Source organism: Rhincodon typus, chromosome 30 (genome assembly GCF_021869965.1).
Source record: "Rhincodon typus isolate 14 chromosome 30, sRhiTyp1.1, whole genome shotgun sequence".
Lineage (NCBI taxonomy): Eukaryota > Metazoa > Chordata > Chondrichthyes > Orectolobiformes > Rhincodontidae > Rhincodon > Rhincodon typus.
Window position 1 is genome coordinate 33,170,997 of NC_063361.1, and position 18,564 is coordinate 33,189,560.

The window sequence follows — 18,564 nt, forward strand, 5'->3', positions numbered from 1 at the left end:
TGGTTTTGGGATGCGGTAGGGGGAGGGGAGATTTTGAAGCTTGTGAAATCCACATTGATACCATTGGGCCCCGCCTCCCTAACCTGTTCTTCCTCCCACCTATCCCCTCCTCCCACTCAAGCCGCACCCCCATCTCCTACCTACTAACCTCATCCCGCCCCCTTGACCTGTCCGTCCTCCCTGGACTGACCTATTCCCTCCCTAACTCCCCACCTACACTCACCTTTACTGGCTCCATCCCCGCCTCCTCGACCTGTCTGTTTCCTCTCCACCTATCTTCTCCTCTATGCATCTTCTATCCACCTCCCCCTCTCTCCCTATTTATTTCAGAACCCCCTTCCCTCCCCCATTTCTGATGAAGGGTCTAGGCCCGAAACGTCAGCCTTTCTGCTCCTATGATGCTGCTTGGCCTGCTGGATTCAAATCCATTAGCCTGGAGCCTTGGATTACTAGCCCAGGGACTTTACCACTCTGCCACTGCCTGCCCTTCTACAAATCTATAAGAGATTAAACAATACATAAGTGTAAATTGAAGTTTCCTTATATTACAACTGTAGCCAAACTTCAAATATAAAATGCTTTGTGAAGTTAGATTGGGCCTGTACTCATCTGCGTTTATAAAAAGGAGACCTTATTGAAACGTTGAAGTCTCTTAGGGGGTCAATGTGGATAGTTTCCCCTTGTAGGAGAATTTAAGGACAGAGGGCATAATCTCTGTAAGAATTTGCCATTTAAGAAGCGATAAGGAGGATTTTTTTTTCCCTGAGGGTAATGAATCTGTGGAATTCTTTACCACAGTTATTTTGTGTCAGTCTTCACAGTGGAAGACACAAATAACATGCCAATAATTGATGACAAAGAGGCTATGGCAGAGGAGGACCTAGAAGGACCATTATCACTAGAAAGGTAGTATTGGGCAAGCTAATGGTGTTAACGGTAGACAAGTCTCCTGGCCTGGATGGAATGAATCCCAGGGTACTAAAAGAGACAGCCGGGAAAACAGCAAATACACTCACGCACATATACCAAAATTTACTGGACTCTAGGGCAGTTCCAGCAGATTGGAAAACAGCAAATGTGACACCACTGTTTAAAAATGGAGGTAGAGAAAAGAAAGGTAACTATAGGCCTGTTAACTTAACCTCTATGGTGGGGAAAATCCTTGAATCTATAATTAAGGAAGAAATAGTGAGACATCTGGAGAGAAATTGTCCCTTCAGGTAGATTCAGCGTGGGTTCTTGAAAGGCGGGTCATGTTTAATTAATTTGCTGGAATTCTTTGAGGAAATTAGGAGCATGCTGGACAACAGGGAACCAGTGGACGTGGTGTATCTGGATTTCCAGAAGGCATTCAACAAAGTGCCGCACAAAAGGCTGTTGCATAAGATAAAGGCACACAGCGTTAGGGGTAATGTATTAGTATGGACAGAAGATTGGTTAACAACAGAAATCAATGAGTGGGGATAAATGGGTGTTTTTCTGGTTGGTCATCAGTGGCTAGTGGTGTGTCTCAGGAATCAATGTTGGCACCACAATGGTTTACAATTTACATTGATGATTTAGAGTTGGGGACCAAGTGTAGTATATCAAAGTTTGCAGAAGACTTTTATTAAAATGATTGGTACAGCAAAGTGTACAGAAGACACAAAGTCTGCCAAGGGATATAGATAAGTTAAGGAGTGGGCAAGGGTCTGGCAGATGGAATACAATGTTGGTAAATGTTAGGTAGGAATTTTTGTAGGAGTAACAGCAAAGTAGGCCATTATTTAAACGGTAATAGACTGCAACATGCTGCTGTGCAGACAGACCTGAGTGTCCTTGTCCATGAATCACAAAGTTGGTTTACAGGTAATTAAGAAGGCAAATGAAATAGTGGCCTTCATTGCTAGAGGGATGGAGATTAAAAACAGGGAGGTTATGCTGAAGCTGTATAGGGTGCTGGTGAGGCCACACGTGGAGTACTGTGTACAATTTTGGTCTCCTTACTTGAAAAAGGATGTACTAGCACTGGAGAGGGTGCAAAGGAGGTTCACTAGGTTGATTCTGGAAATGAGGGGGTTGGCTTTGAGGAGAGATTGAGTAGTCTGGGACTATACTTTTTGGAATTTAGAAGAATGAGAAACATATAAAATTATGAAGAGAATAGATAAGGTAGGAGCAGGAAGTTTGTTTCCACTGATGGGCGAAACTAGAACTAGGATGAGGTTGTTGACTTGCTCGCTGAGCTGGCTGGTTTTTGTTGACATTTCGTCACCATGCTAGGTGACATCATCAGTGGAGCCTCCGATGAAGCGATGTTATTTAACTCCGCTTGGAATTTATATTGGTATTTTGTAAACCACATTCGTTCTGCATGTGGTGGGAATGGGGTCTTTAATCTCTGTAAGCATTTGTCGTAGAGTGGCTGTGGGCTTGTGGGCCACCATGATTCCTAGTGGTCTTAGGAGTCTTATTGTCAGTTCCAATATGTTCCTGATGTAGGGAAGTGTGGTCAGTGTGTTAGGTCGTACTGTGTCCTCCTGTTGTTGTCTGTTTTGTAGGCATCTGTGGATGAAGTTGCAGGGATATCCGTTTAAAGCGAGGATCTTGTATAAGTGCTCTTCCTCTTCCTGGCATAATTCTAGAGTGTTGCAGTGTGTCATGGCCCATTTAAATAGTGTCCCAATGCAACTTTGTTTGTGGACGTTGGGGTGGTTGCTGTGGAAGTTGAGGATTTGATCTGTATGGGGTGCTTTCTGTATACAGAGGTTTGGAACTCCCCGTTTGTCACTTGTTCTACCTTAACATCCAGAAACGGAAGTTGATTGTTGGTTTCTTCTTCCCTTGTGAATTTAATTGCTGTGAATATGCTGTTAATGAGGTGGTGGGTCCCTTCTAATTTGTTTAATAATGACAAACACTTACAAGGATTAAAGACACCATTCCCACGACATTCAGAACCAACGTAGTTTACAAAATACCATGCAACGACTGCCACAAACATTACATCGGACAGACAGGACAGAAGCTAGCCATCAGAATACATGAACATCAGCTAGCAGCAGAACGGCACGACAAACTCTTCTTAATATCTGTACATTCAGACAAGGCCAGCCATCAGTTTAGCTGGGACAAAGTACCCATAGTAGCCCAAGCCAAACATAGACACACACAGGAATTCCTAGAGGAATGGTTCTCCATCCATAATAACAAACATATAGAATTGGACCCCATATACAAACCCATACAGATTAAAACCAGAAATGACAATACTCACCATAACGGACTGGGCAGTATAAATTCCAAGCAGAGTACAATAATATCGCTTCATCAGAGGCTCCACTAATCATAGAATCCCTATAGTATGGAAACAGGCCATTCGGCCCAACAAGTCCACACCGCCCCTCCGAAGAGCATCTCACCCAGACCTATTCCCCTACCCCTGTATTCCCCATGTCTAACCCACCTAACCTAAACATGGCCAATCCACCTACCCTGCACATCTTTGGACTGTGGGAGGAAACCAGAGTACCCAGAGGAAACCCAGAAGAGCAGACTTGGAGAGAGTGTGTAAACTCCACACAGACAGTCGCCCAAGGCTGGAATCGATCCCGGGTCCCTGGTGCCGTGAGGCAGCAGTGCTAACCACCGAGCCACCGTGTGGACCCAAATGATGTCACGTAGCATGGTGACAAAGCGTCTGAACAAAAACAAGCCAGCTTGACGAGCAAGTCAACAACCTCATTCACAACCCGAGCTACAGATCTTTGCCAATACTTTAAATTAGAACTAGGAGGCTTAGAACTAGAACTAAAATAAGGGGGAGGAGATCTAAGACCGAGTTGAGGAGGAACTTCTTCACCCAAAGGGTCGTAAATCTGTGGAATTCCATGCCCAATGAAGCAGTTGAGGCTACCTTGTTGAACGTTTTTAAGCAAAGACAGATAGATTTTTGAACAGTAAAGGAATTAAGGGTTATGGTGATTGGGTGGGTAAGTGGAGCTAAGTCCATGAAAAGATCAGCCATGATCTTATTGACTGGCGGAACAGGCTTGAGGGCTGGACGGCCTACTCCTGCTTCTATTTCTTATGTTCTTACAGAAGGCTGTCGAGGCTGGTTTGTTAGGTACATTCAAGGCTGTGATTGATTTGTAATCAGTAAGTGAATCAAGGGTTATGGGAATAAGGCAGGAAGACAGCAGTTGTGGATTATCAGATCAGCCGTGCTCTCACTGAATGGCAGAGCGAACCCTGCAGGCCAAATGGCCTACTACTTCTGCTCCAACAGTTTGAATAAACGCAACACTGCACAAATGTAAGTTACGTTTTTCTGAAGTAAGTGATCTGCTTAACAAAACTTTTAAAGCTGAAGTGGAGTTATAACTTGCCTTTCCCTTCTCTGTGACAAGCTGCCGAAAGTACAACCATCCTTCTTTTCTGACGTCACTGAAAGTCACATCACAAAGTTCGGACGTGGAATGTCGCTTAGACCTTGTGTTTTCAGTATCTTCCAAGTTATCCAAGGACTAAACAGTAAATAATAACATTATAAATAATTGTACCTAAAAATAATGAAAACCAGAACTTTTAATATCTTCTTTATTCCTCATTCTTCATATTCAAAATGTTGATTTTCAGGTGTAAGTGACACTGGTCAGAGTCAGGCAGGAATGTCATTCATGAAGATTGATCAATGAGACCAGTATGGAATCTTAATCTGGAAGTCAGTGGGGGAGGCATTTGTGTGGCAGGTATCTGGTCAGGGCACTGTAAGGCAAATGGAGGCTAGGAGGAGGAGGAAGAGGAGGAATGCTTTTCTGGGACTTTGAGAAATATAGAACTCTCTTGCTTAGATGCAAACTCTTAACTATCCTGGAAGCTATGCTTCCTCCCCCACCTTACTTTTCTGCAATGACCTTGAGCCTAGCAAGTAACCCAGACCTCTTGCCATCTGTCACTGACTTTCTGACTTTTAGTTATGAATCTAATCACTAGCATATTAACGAGGCCCAGATTATAAGATTATTTGGGTTTCCTCTTGTTGCTCGCAGATAGACAGCTGCATTCTTGTCCGAAAGATCAACCTTCCACCCAATAAGTATTAACTTTTTTGGTTTAACAACACGAAATTCATACAGATTATTTAGACACTGATTTTAAGCTTTAACGCAGAGTGGAGAGGTTGAAAAGGAGAGTTCTTCATGGTAACCCCAGCTGCTGTGAGAATTGAACTCAGGCTTTAGGCATCATTTTGCATCGCAAACCAGCCATTCAGCCTACTGAGACCTTAATAACCACAGCTGAGATACTGAAGCTTAAGACTGTCCAGTCTGATAAGTAAGGATAGGACTTTTCTTGTTTTATTGTACTAATGTTACAATTTTCATTGAACATTGTATAAACAATGAGGTCAAAATGCAAAGCAATGATGGGTGTCCCACTAATGTTCCCCACCGCTGATTAAATTTGGTTCACTTCCATTAGTTTTAGGCTTCAGTAATCTAAAAATGAATTCTGTGAAATTTTATGCCAATGCATGATTTATCAGATTGTTCAGCTTCTACTTCCCTGGGAGGAGCTCATTACTTCTGGCCATTGTCAACATCCAGCAGCTGGACAAATGGTTGCTATTTATTTGAGACTTCACAGTGACAATCAGAAGAATATCCGACTGTTAGAAATGAGGCAGAAAGCCATGTTGAATCTCATCCTCACCATATATACACATATTCTTACAGTAGCCATCACTAGTTATTGATCTAGAATGGAAATAATGGATGATTTATCTACCCAAAAGGAATGAGGCCAAACTTATTTCTCCTGCTGCTGTACTGGTTAATGTCACAAATCAGTCCAGGGACCAATTCAATTCAAATAGTGATCCAATAACCAGTGAATTCATCACTCACAAGCAAAGATTAAAATCAATAAAAGATCTTTCTAAAACTAAGAGGTTTAGTACTTACATTCAAATTATATTTTTAACATTCAATCACCGCTATAATATCCTAGGAAAATACTAGTGCTAAGTAAATCTTATACTTTTTAAGGAAAGTATTACTTATATCTTTCAGCAAATCTAGATATCCTGTTAACAAACACATTCTAAAAATTATTTCTCCTTTACAAACTCTGAATGTGACGTTTTGGACTGCTAAGAGAAAATGTATTTAAATAGGGTCCAAATCCTATGGATTATATACATCATGCTCAATTGATAATTAATTAGACTTTGATGTCACATACATTCATTAGTGTTTAATTTGAGCGTAATCACTATAAAATGATTGCACTACAGGAGATCATTCAGCTGTCGAGGCTATGTCAACCTTCTGAAAAAGCAATACTGTTAATCTCATTCACTTGTCTTTTCCCTGTAGCCCAATTTATTTCATTCCAGCTGTTTTTGCAATTACCTTTCAAAAGGTACCATTGAGTCTGCCTCCATCACAATCTCAGGCAGTGCATTCAAATCCTAACGACTTGTTGTAAAAGAAAGTTCTGAAGAAAAGTCACTTGATCTGAACCATTAACTCTGCTTTCTACCCACAAATGCTGCCAGACCTGCTGAGTACTTCCATCAATTTCTGTTTTTGTTTCTGATTTCTACCAGCCACAGTTCTTTTTTTTTTTGCTGCATAAGAAAGGTATTTGGTTCTTTTGCTAATTATCTTAAATGTGTGTCCTCCATCTTGGGAAAAGTATCTCTTTATCTACTCTTTTGAATGCTTAAGGATTTTGAATACTATCATCTCTAAAAGAGAACAACCATGCCTCCAATTGTCACACACCTAGAATCTTTCTCATCACCTTTTCTGCACCCTGTCTAAAGCTTTCAGATTCTTATACAAGTGCAGTGCCCAGAGTCGGACACAATACTACAACTTTATTTTTCATTAATTCATAGGGCATGGACGTCACTGGCTGGCCAGCATTTATTGCCCATCCCTAATTCATCTTGAGAAGGTGGTGGTGAGCTGCCTTCTTGAAACACTGCAATCCATATGCTGTAGGTAGACCAACAATGCTGTTAGGGAGGGAATTCCAGGATTCTGACTCAGTAACAGTGAAGGCAATACATTTCCAAATTAGGATGGTGAGTGGCTTGGAGGGAAACTTGCAGGTGTTCCCATGTACCTGCTGCCCTTGCCCTTCCAGACGGAAGTGGTGGTGGGTTTGGAGGTACAGTCTAAGAATGTTCGGTGAATTTCTGCAGTGCATCTCGTTGATGTCACATACTGCTGTTACTGAGTGTCAGTGGTGGAAGGAATGGATATTAGTGGATGTGGTGTGAATCAAGTAGGCTGCTTTCTCCTGGACAGTGTCAAGCTTCTTAAGTGTTGTTAGGGCTGCACCCATCCAGGCAAGTGGGGAGTATTCAATCACATAGGGGGATGGGTCTGGGTAGGAGGGTCGGTGTGGACTTGTTGGGCCGAAGGGCCTGTTTTCACACTATAAGGATTCTATGACTCACATTCTTGACTAGTGCCTTGTAGATGATGGACAGGCTTTAGAAAGTCAGGAGATGACTTATTCGTTGAAGGATTCCTAGCCTCTGACCTGATCTTGTAGCCACTAAGTTTGTGTGGCACACTCAGTTGAGTTTCTGGTCAATGGTAACACCAAGGGTATTGATAGTGGGGTCTTCAATGACTGTAATATTATCTAATATCAAGGGGCAGTTTGATTTAATTTGGTTGATTTATTAATGTTACATCTACCGAGAAACAGTGAAAAATACTGTTTTGTGTGTTATCCAGTCAAATCATACCTAACGTAAGATCAGAGTAATAGAACAGAATGCAGAATATAGTGTTTCAGCTACAGAGAAGGTGCAGAGATAGGTCAACTCTAATGTATGAGAGGTCCATTCATAAGTCTGATAACAACAGAAAAGAAGCTGTTTTTGAATCTGTTGGTACATATTATCAAATTTTTGTATCTTCTGCCTGACGGAAGAAGGTGAAAGAGAGTATAACTGGACTGGGAGGCTCTGAGTATTTTGGCTGCTTTCCTAAGGCAGCAGGAAGCATAGACAGAGTCAATGGAATGAAGGCTGGTTTTTGTGATGGGCTGGGCTGCATTTACAACTCTCTAATTTCTTGTGGTCTTGGCCAGAGCAGTTGCCATACCAAGCTGTGATGCTTCTGGAAAGGGCTCTTTCTACGGTGCACCTGAAAAAATTGATAAGAGTCATTGTGAGCACGCGGATTTTTCTTAGCCTTCTAAGGAACTAGAAGTGTTAAAATTTCTCTTATTGGAGATTGTCATAGCCTGGCATTTGTGTGGCGCAAATATTACTTGCCTCTTGTCAGCCCAAACCTGGAAATTGTCCAGATCTTGTTGCATGGACTGCTTCAGTATCTGAGGAGTTGCAAATGGTATTGATCATTGTGCAATCACTGGTGAACATCCCAACTTCTGAACTTATGATTGGAGAGAAGGTCATTGATGAAGCTGAAGATGGTTGGGTCAAGCACACTACCCTGAGGAACCCCTGAAGAGATGTCCTGGAGATGAGATGACTGGCCCCCATTAATCACAACCATGGTCCTGTGTGCCAGGTATGACTCCAATCAGCAGAGACTTTGTCCTCTGATATGCACTGATTCTAGTTTTGTAAGGGTTCCTTATTGCCAGACTTAGTCAAATGCAGCTTGACATGAAGGGCTGTCGCTCTCACCTCAACTCTGGAATTCAGCTCTTTTGTCCATTGTAATGATTGGAACGAGGTTGGCCAGGTGGATCTCATTGAGTACAAGATCCCTGATTAGCCGATCAGGGAGCCCTGGTTGACAGATATAAACAGGAGTTTCAGAGAGTCTCCTCACTCTAGGGATTAGCTCTGAGCTAGCTGATAAATAAACGGTGACTTGATGACAGGATACCTGCCTCTGTGCAGTTATTTCAGTGGTGACAAGAGAAGACAGTATGCTCCTAAAGAAATTCACTCACAACAGCTGTCTTTGAGCTGGGGTAAGCATTTCTGGCATCATGCATTTATTTGGGAAGCTTGATTCCTTGGGTCCTGTCAAAGACTGGGCCCAGTATGTGAAAAGAATGCTTTACTCATTCTGGGCAAATGGCAGTGTGGCAGAGGGAAAGCAACGAGTAATTCTTCTGACTGCTTGCAGACCCACAGAATTTTCAGTTATTAAGAGCCTATCTTTCCCCGAGGCACCAGATACTAAAACCTTTCAAGAGCTGATGGATTTAGTGAAGGAATATAGCTCCCAAGCCTCCTCTGTCAGTTTTACTCGGCAATTCGAGAAATAGAGGAATGCGAATCAGGACTTTTTTGATGTGGTTGAGACGACTGGCAGAGGCATGTAATTTTGGGTTAACCATGATTGAGATGCTGAGAGATTGTTTGGTACATGGATTAATGACATAACCATGCAAAAGTGCCTACTAGCTGAAGCCCGACTGAATTTTAAACAGGCACTACAATTGACTTTGTCATTACAAAATGTGACAAGTGCAGCATGTAAGCTACAGGGCATTCCAATGGAAATGACACCCTCACCTGTCCGACTGAGCTTGGGGAACATCACATGAGTATAGGCAAGTGTACAGCCTCACACAAGACACGTCCTGAGCAGGGGGACCCTAGGTCAGCCGACAGCAAAACCCCAAAATGAAGCTGAGCTTCAGCCAAATGGCTAAATTGTTCTTCAGGATCCGGGCTAGCAAGCCTTCATAGTTGCTGCCAGTATGGGGACTCGAGGCAGCAAAGGAGTCCTACAAGGCCTAACTTCAGTAAGAGAACTTACAGGCTGGTATTCAGGACTGTGCACACCCTGGAAAGTCCACCTACATGTGGTTTGGAACAGTTAACTTGCTTAGCAACATCCATCAGAACCAATCAAAATAAATGTTTGGTTAAATGGTCACCCAGTTCTCATGGAGGCGGATATCGGTGCAGCTCTATCTGTGGTTATAGAATCAATCTTTAACAAGATTTGCTCTGGACTCCAATCCTTATGTTCGCACAAAACCTTGGCCAGACTGAGAATGCGTACTGGGAACCATTACAGATTAAGGGCGCGATTTCGGTTCCAGTATTCTATGAGAAGCAGTTGGTGTAGTTACCACTGATTGCAGTAAAAGGCTCAGGCACAAGCTTGATGGGGCAGAAATGGTTCAGAAAGATTCATCTTGATTGGCTCAACATTTTTCAATTTAAAAATGCCTGCCTGAGTGAAATTATAATTAAATACCCTGATGTTTTTCAGGAAGGTCAGGGACCATCAAAGGAGTTAAGACTACTTACGTGTTGACCAGGAAGCAATTCACGATTCTACAAGGCCATCCCAGCGCAATTTGCCTTACAGGCAAAAGTAGAGGCAGAAATCAGGCTGGAAAGTGAAGGAATCATTAAGCCAGTGCACTTTGCAAAATCAGCAGCACCTTGGTCATACCAACTGTGAAGCCTGTTGGCTCAGTTCACCTTTTTTGGGGATTTCAACCAAACGGTAAACTACTTCTCGCAGCTGGCTAAATATCCAATCCCTTCCGCAGAGGATGTATGCAAAACTGGCTGGGGGTGGGGAGCTATCCTTCACAAAGCTGGACATGAGCCATACATACCTGCAATTGCAATTAGGTGGAAGAATCCCAGAAGTACGCTACAATTAACATGAGGGTTTATTTCAATACACATGACTGTTATTTGGGGTATCATAAGCCCATACCCTTTTCCAGGAGACCATGGAGAACATTTTACAAGATCTACCCCAGGTCGCCATTTATCTGGATGATGTCCTAATAACTGGGAGGACCAATAAAGAGCACCTGAAGGACTTGAACATAGTGCTTAAATATTTCTCCAAGGTGGACAGATGCCTTAGAAGGGAAAAATGTGTGCTCCAGGCACCCCAAGTGACCTACTTGTTCTACAGAGATGACAAGACTGGGCTACATCCATTAGAAGATAAAGGGAGGGCAATCAAAGGTGCCCTGGCTCCTACATCTGTACCGGAGGTTAGGTTTTTCCCTTGGATTGGTGAATTACTATGGAAAACCCATACATAACCTGCTCTCTATCTTGGCACCCTTCCACCTGCTATTGAAAAAGGGTCAGCCTAGGGAATGGTCACGTGGCCAAGACATAGCCTTTAGGGAAGTGAAAAAGCAGCTATCACCATCTAAGATGTTGGCCCACTACGATCCCAAGTGAGATGCGGTGCTGAAATGCAACGCCTCCCCATATGGTAACGGGGTAGTGTTGGCTGACCGGTAGCTCAACCGAGAGAAATGCCTGATAGTATATGCTTCTTGGACTTTGTCTGGTCCGAACACAAATACGCCCAAATAGAGAAGAAAGTTGGTGGTCACCTTTGGTGTGAGAAAGTACGACCAATATCTTTTTGGGTGTAAAGTTAGAATAATAACAGACCACAAACTCCTGTGAGGGTTACTTAAAGAAGAAAAGGCTATACTGTCCATGGCTTCTGGGTCCTTATTCTCAGTACATTCAATTACAAGTTGGAAAATTGTCCAGGAGACTACGTAGAAAATGCAGATATCTTGAGCTGCCTCCCACTGGCAGAAACTCCACGGGTGGTGCTTCACCTGGAACAATATCTGAATGTGGACACAAAAAGATCCTGTCCTGGCAAAACTAAAACAGCTGGTGGTGATGGGGAAAACAATAGGGCCATCAGTACTACTGCCAAAATATTGTCAGGACATGTATTCTTTGCATTATCCAGAGCCTCCAATGGTTTATTGATATCACATGGAATGACTCAAAATTGCTGAAGACTGGTATGTGTGATGCTTGGGACCACTGGAAGAGGCCGCAGTAGATCATCCACTTGATACTTCTGGCTGAAGATTGCTGCCTATGCTTCAGCCTTATCTTTTGCACTGCCATGTTGGACTCTTCTGTCACTAAGGATGGGAATATTTATGGAGCCGCCTCCTCTTCCTCCAGTGAGTTGTTTAATTGTTCATCGTCATTCACAACCAGATGTGGGAGGACTGCATACTTCAGATCTAATCCACTCATTGTAAGATTGCTTTGGTCTGTCTATCACTTGCTGCTTAAGCTGTTTCACATAGAAATAGTCCTGATTGATAGCTTCACCAGGTTGACACTTCATTTTTAGGTTTTCTTGGTGCTGTTCCTAGCATGTCCTTCTGCACTCTCCATTGAACCAGGGTTGATCCTCTGGCTGCTTGGTAATGATAGAGTGGGGGATATACTGGGCCATGTGGTTGCTGATTGTGCTGGAATACAATTCTGCTGTTGATGGCCCACAGTGCTTCATGGATGCCCAGTCTTGAGTTACTAGATTTTTTTGAAGTCTGTCCCATTTAGCACAGTGATAGTACCAGACAACATGATGGAGTGTATTCTCAATGTGAAGATACAACTTCGTCACCACGAGGATGGTGTGGTGGTCACCCTTACCAATACCATCATAAACATATGATACAGCCTTTTAATTTTATTCTTTATCTTTTTAACATCTATGCAGGCTCACCCTCCTCATTCTCTTATTTCTCCATCGATGCTGATCATAATTGCCAAAGCGATGTAGTATAGGTTTGTATTTCTGGTAGCCACCGTGCATTCTGCAGTCCCTGGCTTTCCCTGGGAGCCACTAACCTGTCCATGGAGACAGCCATATGCATGTTTGCTGTAGCCATGGGTACTAACAATGTTGGTGAATACCTCCAACCTTTGATTCTGTTCATCAAATGTCTCTAGCAAATCTGCCAGCTGTTCCAATGCTAGTACAGATGCACAGACTAAGTCATCAATAGTTGACACCATGACATCATCTTCTGCCTGAGGCTGAGCAGATGCCTGGCCTTCAGCAGTCCTTTGAATGCCGGCAACTTTGGACATTTCTTCCTCAACTATCTGTGGAGACATGCCAGGGCTGTGCTCACCAGAATGTGTTCCTGAATCTAGTCTAAATAGAGAACCCACCAAGGTGAAAGTCTCTCAGCTGTGGAGGGGGCAGGAGAAAGCCTTGCCAATGCATCTTCTGAGGAACGAAGGAAAACAGAAGAAAGAATTGTTAGTGGTGCTGCAGGAACAACAGAACTAGTCAGTGTCCTGAGAGTAGGGGGTTGTGCAGAGAGCAAGAAGATTTATTAATTGAGGACAATGAGGTGGGTGAGAGTTGTTGACTTGAGATGCAGCATGAAACTGTGAGAGCTGTAGTCTAGGTGATGTTTCAATGCAGTGGCAGAGTTGGAATGAGTGTGAGGAAGCAACAGAAGATGATGGCATTTACATCTGCAGAGCACAGTTCATTAACCATTTTCCAGCAATGTTGGGGATTTCTTTTGGTGTGAAAACTGATTGCTATCTTGGTCCAGGTTGGCTGCGTCTGATTCCATGGCCTCTTCTGATGGTCCACAGAAAAACTGATAAACCTCCTCTTCACCATCTCATTCACCAGTACCTTCAGGATCTTTTTTCTAAAGCACAGTGCTAACTTCCTTTTCTGTGACTTCTCATTGACAAACATGACAGAGCAGCAATATATTCCTACAGCAGTTCCTGAATTACAGCATTTTAAGTGGTACAAAGCTGAAGTTTAAATGTGGTGCCTGCAATGTCATCAACAGTGCAACGTTTCTGGCAGCAACAAGCATTTCTGCATCTGCTTTCACATGATTACAGAAGGAGGGCTCCATAGAGCCCAAAATTATGATCAATGAAGTGAGCAATAGAAGATTGAGAGAAAGAAAAGTTGCCACAGGCCTTGGTAGGAAGCCATCCATAAAGTCCTGGAAAATAACACATAGCTAAAAAAATGAGAAAATTAGCCCATTATCTTCCTCATTCTGCTACTGCAGTCTGACCTGCTGCACCTGTTTTAAATTATAAGACTCGAGGATTCACAGCTTAAAATCTCTTTGATTGGAATTGTTCTTTCATTCAGATACCCAAATTATTGCTTGAAAGATAATGGTAATCCTGCTAAAATGGCACTATACAACTCTCTGGAAAATGACACGCAATGCATACAAATTAGAAATTTAAGTCTTCTTTGCATTATGACATACTGTGTTTTTTTCTTACTCATTAATGCTGAAATTAAAACTTTACTTTCTCTAAATAAGACAATGGTTATTTTAAGCATTGAACACTTCATTGCAAACTAAAAATGGACTAATCATTTCCACAAACTTAACAACTTTCCTAGCCAGAAATCTGGGTAAAATCTGATTGTGCTTTCAGCAATCTCCAAGAATTTTAATCGGGATATTTTAAATACATACTACTTGAATGCTCATAATGTGAAATAGAATAAGCAAATGTTAGTATTATAACTAGTCAGCATCCAAAATAGGACAGAGGCCAAAATTTTGTTCATGGTCAATTAGATTCAGTAAATCTAGAAAAGTTTGCCCATCAATGTCTTTCAGATGCTTAGAGATGAGTTGTACAGTTCCAAAATATGTTTTTCTTGATAGAAGTCATTGGTTAACACCAGAAATAAAGAAAATGACCCACAAGCCCTTTGATTTTTTTTAATGGGATTTAGGCATCACTGGCAAGATCAGAACTGGTTGTCCTTCCCTTTTTACCCTTTAACCGAGTGACTTGCTTCATGATTTCAAACGGCAGTTAGAGTCAACCCATAAGCTCGGGTCGCAATAAACAACTGCACCTCCCAGTCGCGAACCATTTCAATTCCCCCTCCCATTCCTCAGACGACATGTCCATCCTGGGCCTCCTACAGTGCCACAACGATGCCACCCGAAGGTTGCAGGAACAGCAACTCATATTCCGCTTGGGAACCCTGCAGCCCAATGGTATCAATGTGGATTTCACAAGTTTCAAAATCTCCCCTCCTCCTACTGCATCCCAAAACCAGTCCAGCTCGTCCCTGCCTCCCTAACCTGTTCTTCCTCCCACCTATCCCCTCCTCCCACCTCAAGCCGCACCTCCATTTCCTACCGACCAACCTCATCCCGCCCCCTTGACCTGTCCGTCCTCCCTGGACTGACCTATCCCCTTTCTAACTCCCTACCTACACTCACCTTTACTGGCTCCATCCCCGCCTCTTCGACCTGTTTGTTTCCTCTCCACCTATCCTCTCCTCTATCCCTCTTCTATCCGCCTCCCACTCTCTCCCTATTTATTTCAGAACCCCCTTCCCCTCCCCCTTTTCTGATGAAGGGTCTAGGCCCGAAACGTCAGCCTCTCTGCTCCTATGATGCTGCTTGGCCTGCTGTGTTCATCCAGCCCTGTACCTTGTTGTCTCGGATTCTCCAGCATCTGCAGTTCCTACTATCTCTGATTCAATTTCAACCCATAAGCTTCTGGGTTTGGGATCAAGTGTAGACTTAACCAGTTAAGGATGGCTGATTTCCTTCTCTATGTTTGAATCATGTAGATGGAGAGAATTGTTGGCATAATGGTGACATTGGTCCATTAAAGAGATATCACCGATTACCTACGGACTAGGGGGTAATGATTAACAGATGTATGTTGGCATCCCCTCGGAATTGATGTTCATTTTGTTTAATCTTAACTAAAATTTTTTGCAGTAGGAATTCAAAGTACAAGATCAGTTACAAAATGCAAGGATTAGATTGAAGAATGCTACCTTGAGTTGAAGCCTCACCATTACCTCACAAGGGTGATGCTTAATTGGACCTTCGTAAGGGTCACTCAGTCTACATGCTTCGAGGTTCACTACTGAACCAGACAGCTTATCAGTCAGTTAGTTGCTCACTTTCCCTCCCACCATGTCCCACTGACAGTGAGTCAGTCTATCGCTAACCTAGCCAGCTAGTCACCCAGCTAGTCAGCCACTCACTCTTCAAACCCTCCAGCCAGTCAGCACTCTCAGCAGTCAGTCTCTCAGCCACTTACACAACCTCCTGTCAATCCATCCCTCACTCTCATATCCAAGCTCTGAGTCAGTCAGTTCCTCATTCAACTAGCTCCCTGGTCAGTCCCTTTCTCACCCATCCAACTAACTTCCCTGTCGGACAGTCAATCCCTCACTCACCTCACCTACCCAATCCATTCTGATTTCTCTCTCATTCACTCTCTACCCCGTGCTCCCTAACCCCAACAGCCTGCCAAATTCTCCTCCTCCTCCCCCCCCTCCCCCCCCCCCCCCTATCCCTTCCCCAAAATGACTCTCTTTCCCTTCCATTCTCAACAGCCCTGTTATCATATACCTTCACTCAAACCAGCATCGCCCTGAAACTTTTTTGGCACTGGGACTTAAGCTAAATTAAATCTATTGTGTTGAGATTTTCACTGCTCTACTCCAATCATGGACTACTTCTCTCATGCATTTGTCACAGATGTCAGAAGATCAGAAGCAAATAAGGGAGAGGACCAGGAAAATCTTTCAGTTACATTTAATTGTATTTTAAACAATGATTTGACAGGCCAAGTATGTCCCTTCAGCAGCTATTGTGGCTTGCAAGCCACTTGCTGGAGAAGCGTGAACTGGTCCTTCTGTGCTTCATTAGTATGGAATGTTATTAATTTAGATATTATTGGTAAATAGAGAGAGTCATTCATTTCTCTTTACTCTCATTTCTAAAGTCAACTCTTACCCCATCAGTGAAAAAGCTCCGCAGCAGCTTCAGACTAGGAACCCTTTTCGGCAATTTCCTAATAAAAATGAACAAGAGCTTGACTAGGGTCATAAAATATCACATCTGCATCCAGTTATCACGGAATATGATTATGAATTGAAACTATGATTAAGTCTACTTATTTTTTGATTGCTGTTTTAAAATAGTTTGGAGCTCATAAAACACAAAGATGTGTTTACACAAAGGATTTAGTGGTGAGATCTAGTGTGAAAGGTGTGCATTAACTTTTTTGTCACAGGTTTTCTTATTTAAGTAAAGATATAATTTCTTTGGAGGCATTTTAGAGAAGATGCATGAGGATGATTCCTGGCATAGAGGGATTGTCTTATGAGCAAAGGCTAAACAATTTGGGACTCTACTCACTCAAGTTTAAAAGAATGAGAGGTGATCTCATTGAAACATAAAGGATACCGAAGAGGCTTGACAAGGTTAATACTAAAAGGATGTTTCCCCTCACGGGATAGACTAGGATCAGAGGGCATAGACCCAGTATAAAGGGGTGCCAATTTAAGACTGAGATGAGGAGGAATTTCTTCTCTCAGAAGGTTGTGTCTTTGGAACTCCTTGCCATAGAAATCTGTGGGGGCAGAGTCCTTCCATATATTTAAGGCTGAGATAGATAAATTCTTGATCAGCAGGAAAATCAAATTTAAGGGGAAAAGGTAGGAAAATGGATGGAAAGAATGTTGGATCGGCCATTATCCTATTGAATAGCAAAGCAGACCATTGTGTATGCAGTGCTGTACTACTTCAGTTGTACCCAGCAATGAGGATATCAGCATGAGACAGATAGCCTGTACCAAATGGATAAGAAATTTAGAGAATTAAACTTCAGTGTTGAGGTTTATTTCTTTAACATGAGAGGTTGCAGTTACTAAATTCGCCTTCCCGGAATATAACCAATTTTCCTCTTGTTCTGGGGCACGTTTCCTCCACATAAAAAATTCCCTTTAATTGGCTTCATTAATAATCATTACCATCAAGCAAATTTGTAAAGAAAATAATTAATTTGTCCAATGTATTTTCATGCCATGATTGTTACTTTATTTTCTAAATGATCCAGATACTCCCTATACAACAAAATATGAACTTTGTCAGCACTGGTCCAAGATGTGATGAATCTTTTTTCCCTTTATTTCATTTACGGGATGAGGGTATCATTGGCTGGGCCAGCATTTATTGCCCATTCCTAATTGCCCAGAGGGTAGTTAAGAGTCAACCACATTGCTGTGGGTCTGGAGTCACATGGAGGCCAGACCAGGTAAGGATGGCAGCTTCCTTCCCAAAAGGACATTAGTGAACCAGATGGGTTTACAATCTAATCATATTAAGAATTATTTCCTTAAAAATAAGCTCTATTTTATGCATACATTTTAATGATAGAACCTATCTGCAAAGGTATAAACTTACGAGTGCACTTTTCCTTCATCCCGATATGTATTCAGTCCTTCATCACAAGACTTTGACCTTTCTGTTGTTATGGCAAGAAGATAGGATGATCGTCGACTGGCTTTTATGTTGCCTAGGAGAAACAGTAAATATGAACATAAGAAGTTAAGAACTACAAGTGGAAATAGGCCATTCAGCACCTTGAGCCTGCTCTGCCATTTCAGCCCCTTGAGCCTGCACTGCCATTTAATCATTGCTGATCTCAGCTTGGCCTCAACTCCATTTTCTTGCCCATGCTACATAACCATTTAACCCACTATTAACTAAAAATCAGTCACTCTCACCCATACATTAATTCAGTGCCTTGGCTTCCACCTCACTCTGGGGTAGTAAATTCCACAGATTCACAACTCCTTGAGAGAAGTACAGCAAACTTTTTATCAACCGGCACCTATGGGACCAGGAATATGCCAGTTGACCAAATGTTCCGGACAGTTAAGAGGTTGACATAATCAATGTAAAACACACACTTAGTAAAAGAAATGTAATGCAAAGGGTATACATATCACAGTTATACTTATTTAAAGCATAAAACACTTAAAT

At 42.5% G+C, this 18,564-nt stretch overlaps 1 protein-coding gene across 3 annotated transcripts in view; it reads right to left on the reverse strand.

Moving 5' to 3' along the window:
• arhgap23a (Rho GTPase activating protein 23a) overlaps positions 1-18,564 on the reverse strand; it is a 306,389-nt gene that overhangs the window by 89,479 nt on the left and 198,346 nt on the right. For all 3 annotated transcript variants that reach the window (XM_048614508.1, XM_048614509.1, XM_048614510.1), the window contains 3 exons: positions 17,983-18,094; positions 16,531-16,588; positions 4,368-4,505 (listed from right to left, as the gene is read on the reverse strand). In XM_048614508.1, the coding sequence (XP_048470465.1) occupies positions 4,368-4,505; positions 16,531-16,588; positions 17,983-18,094 (308 nt within the window). The remainder of the gene's footprint in view (positions 1-4,367; positions 4,506-16,530; positions 16,589-17,982; positions 18,095-18,564) is intronic.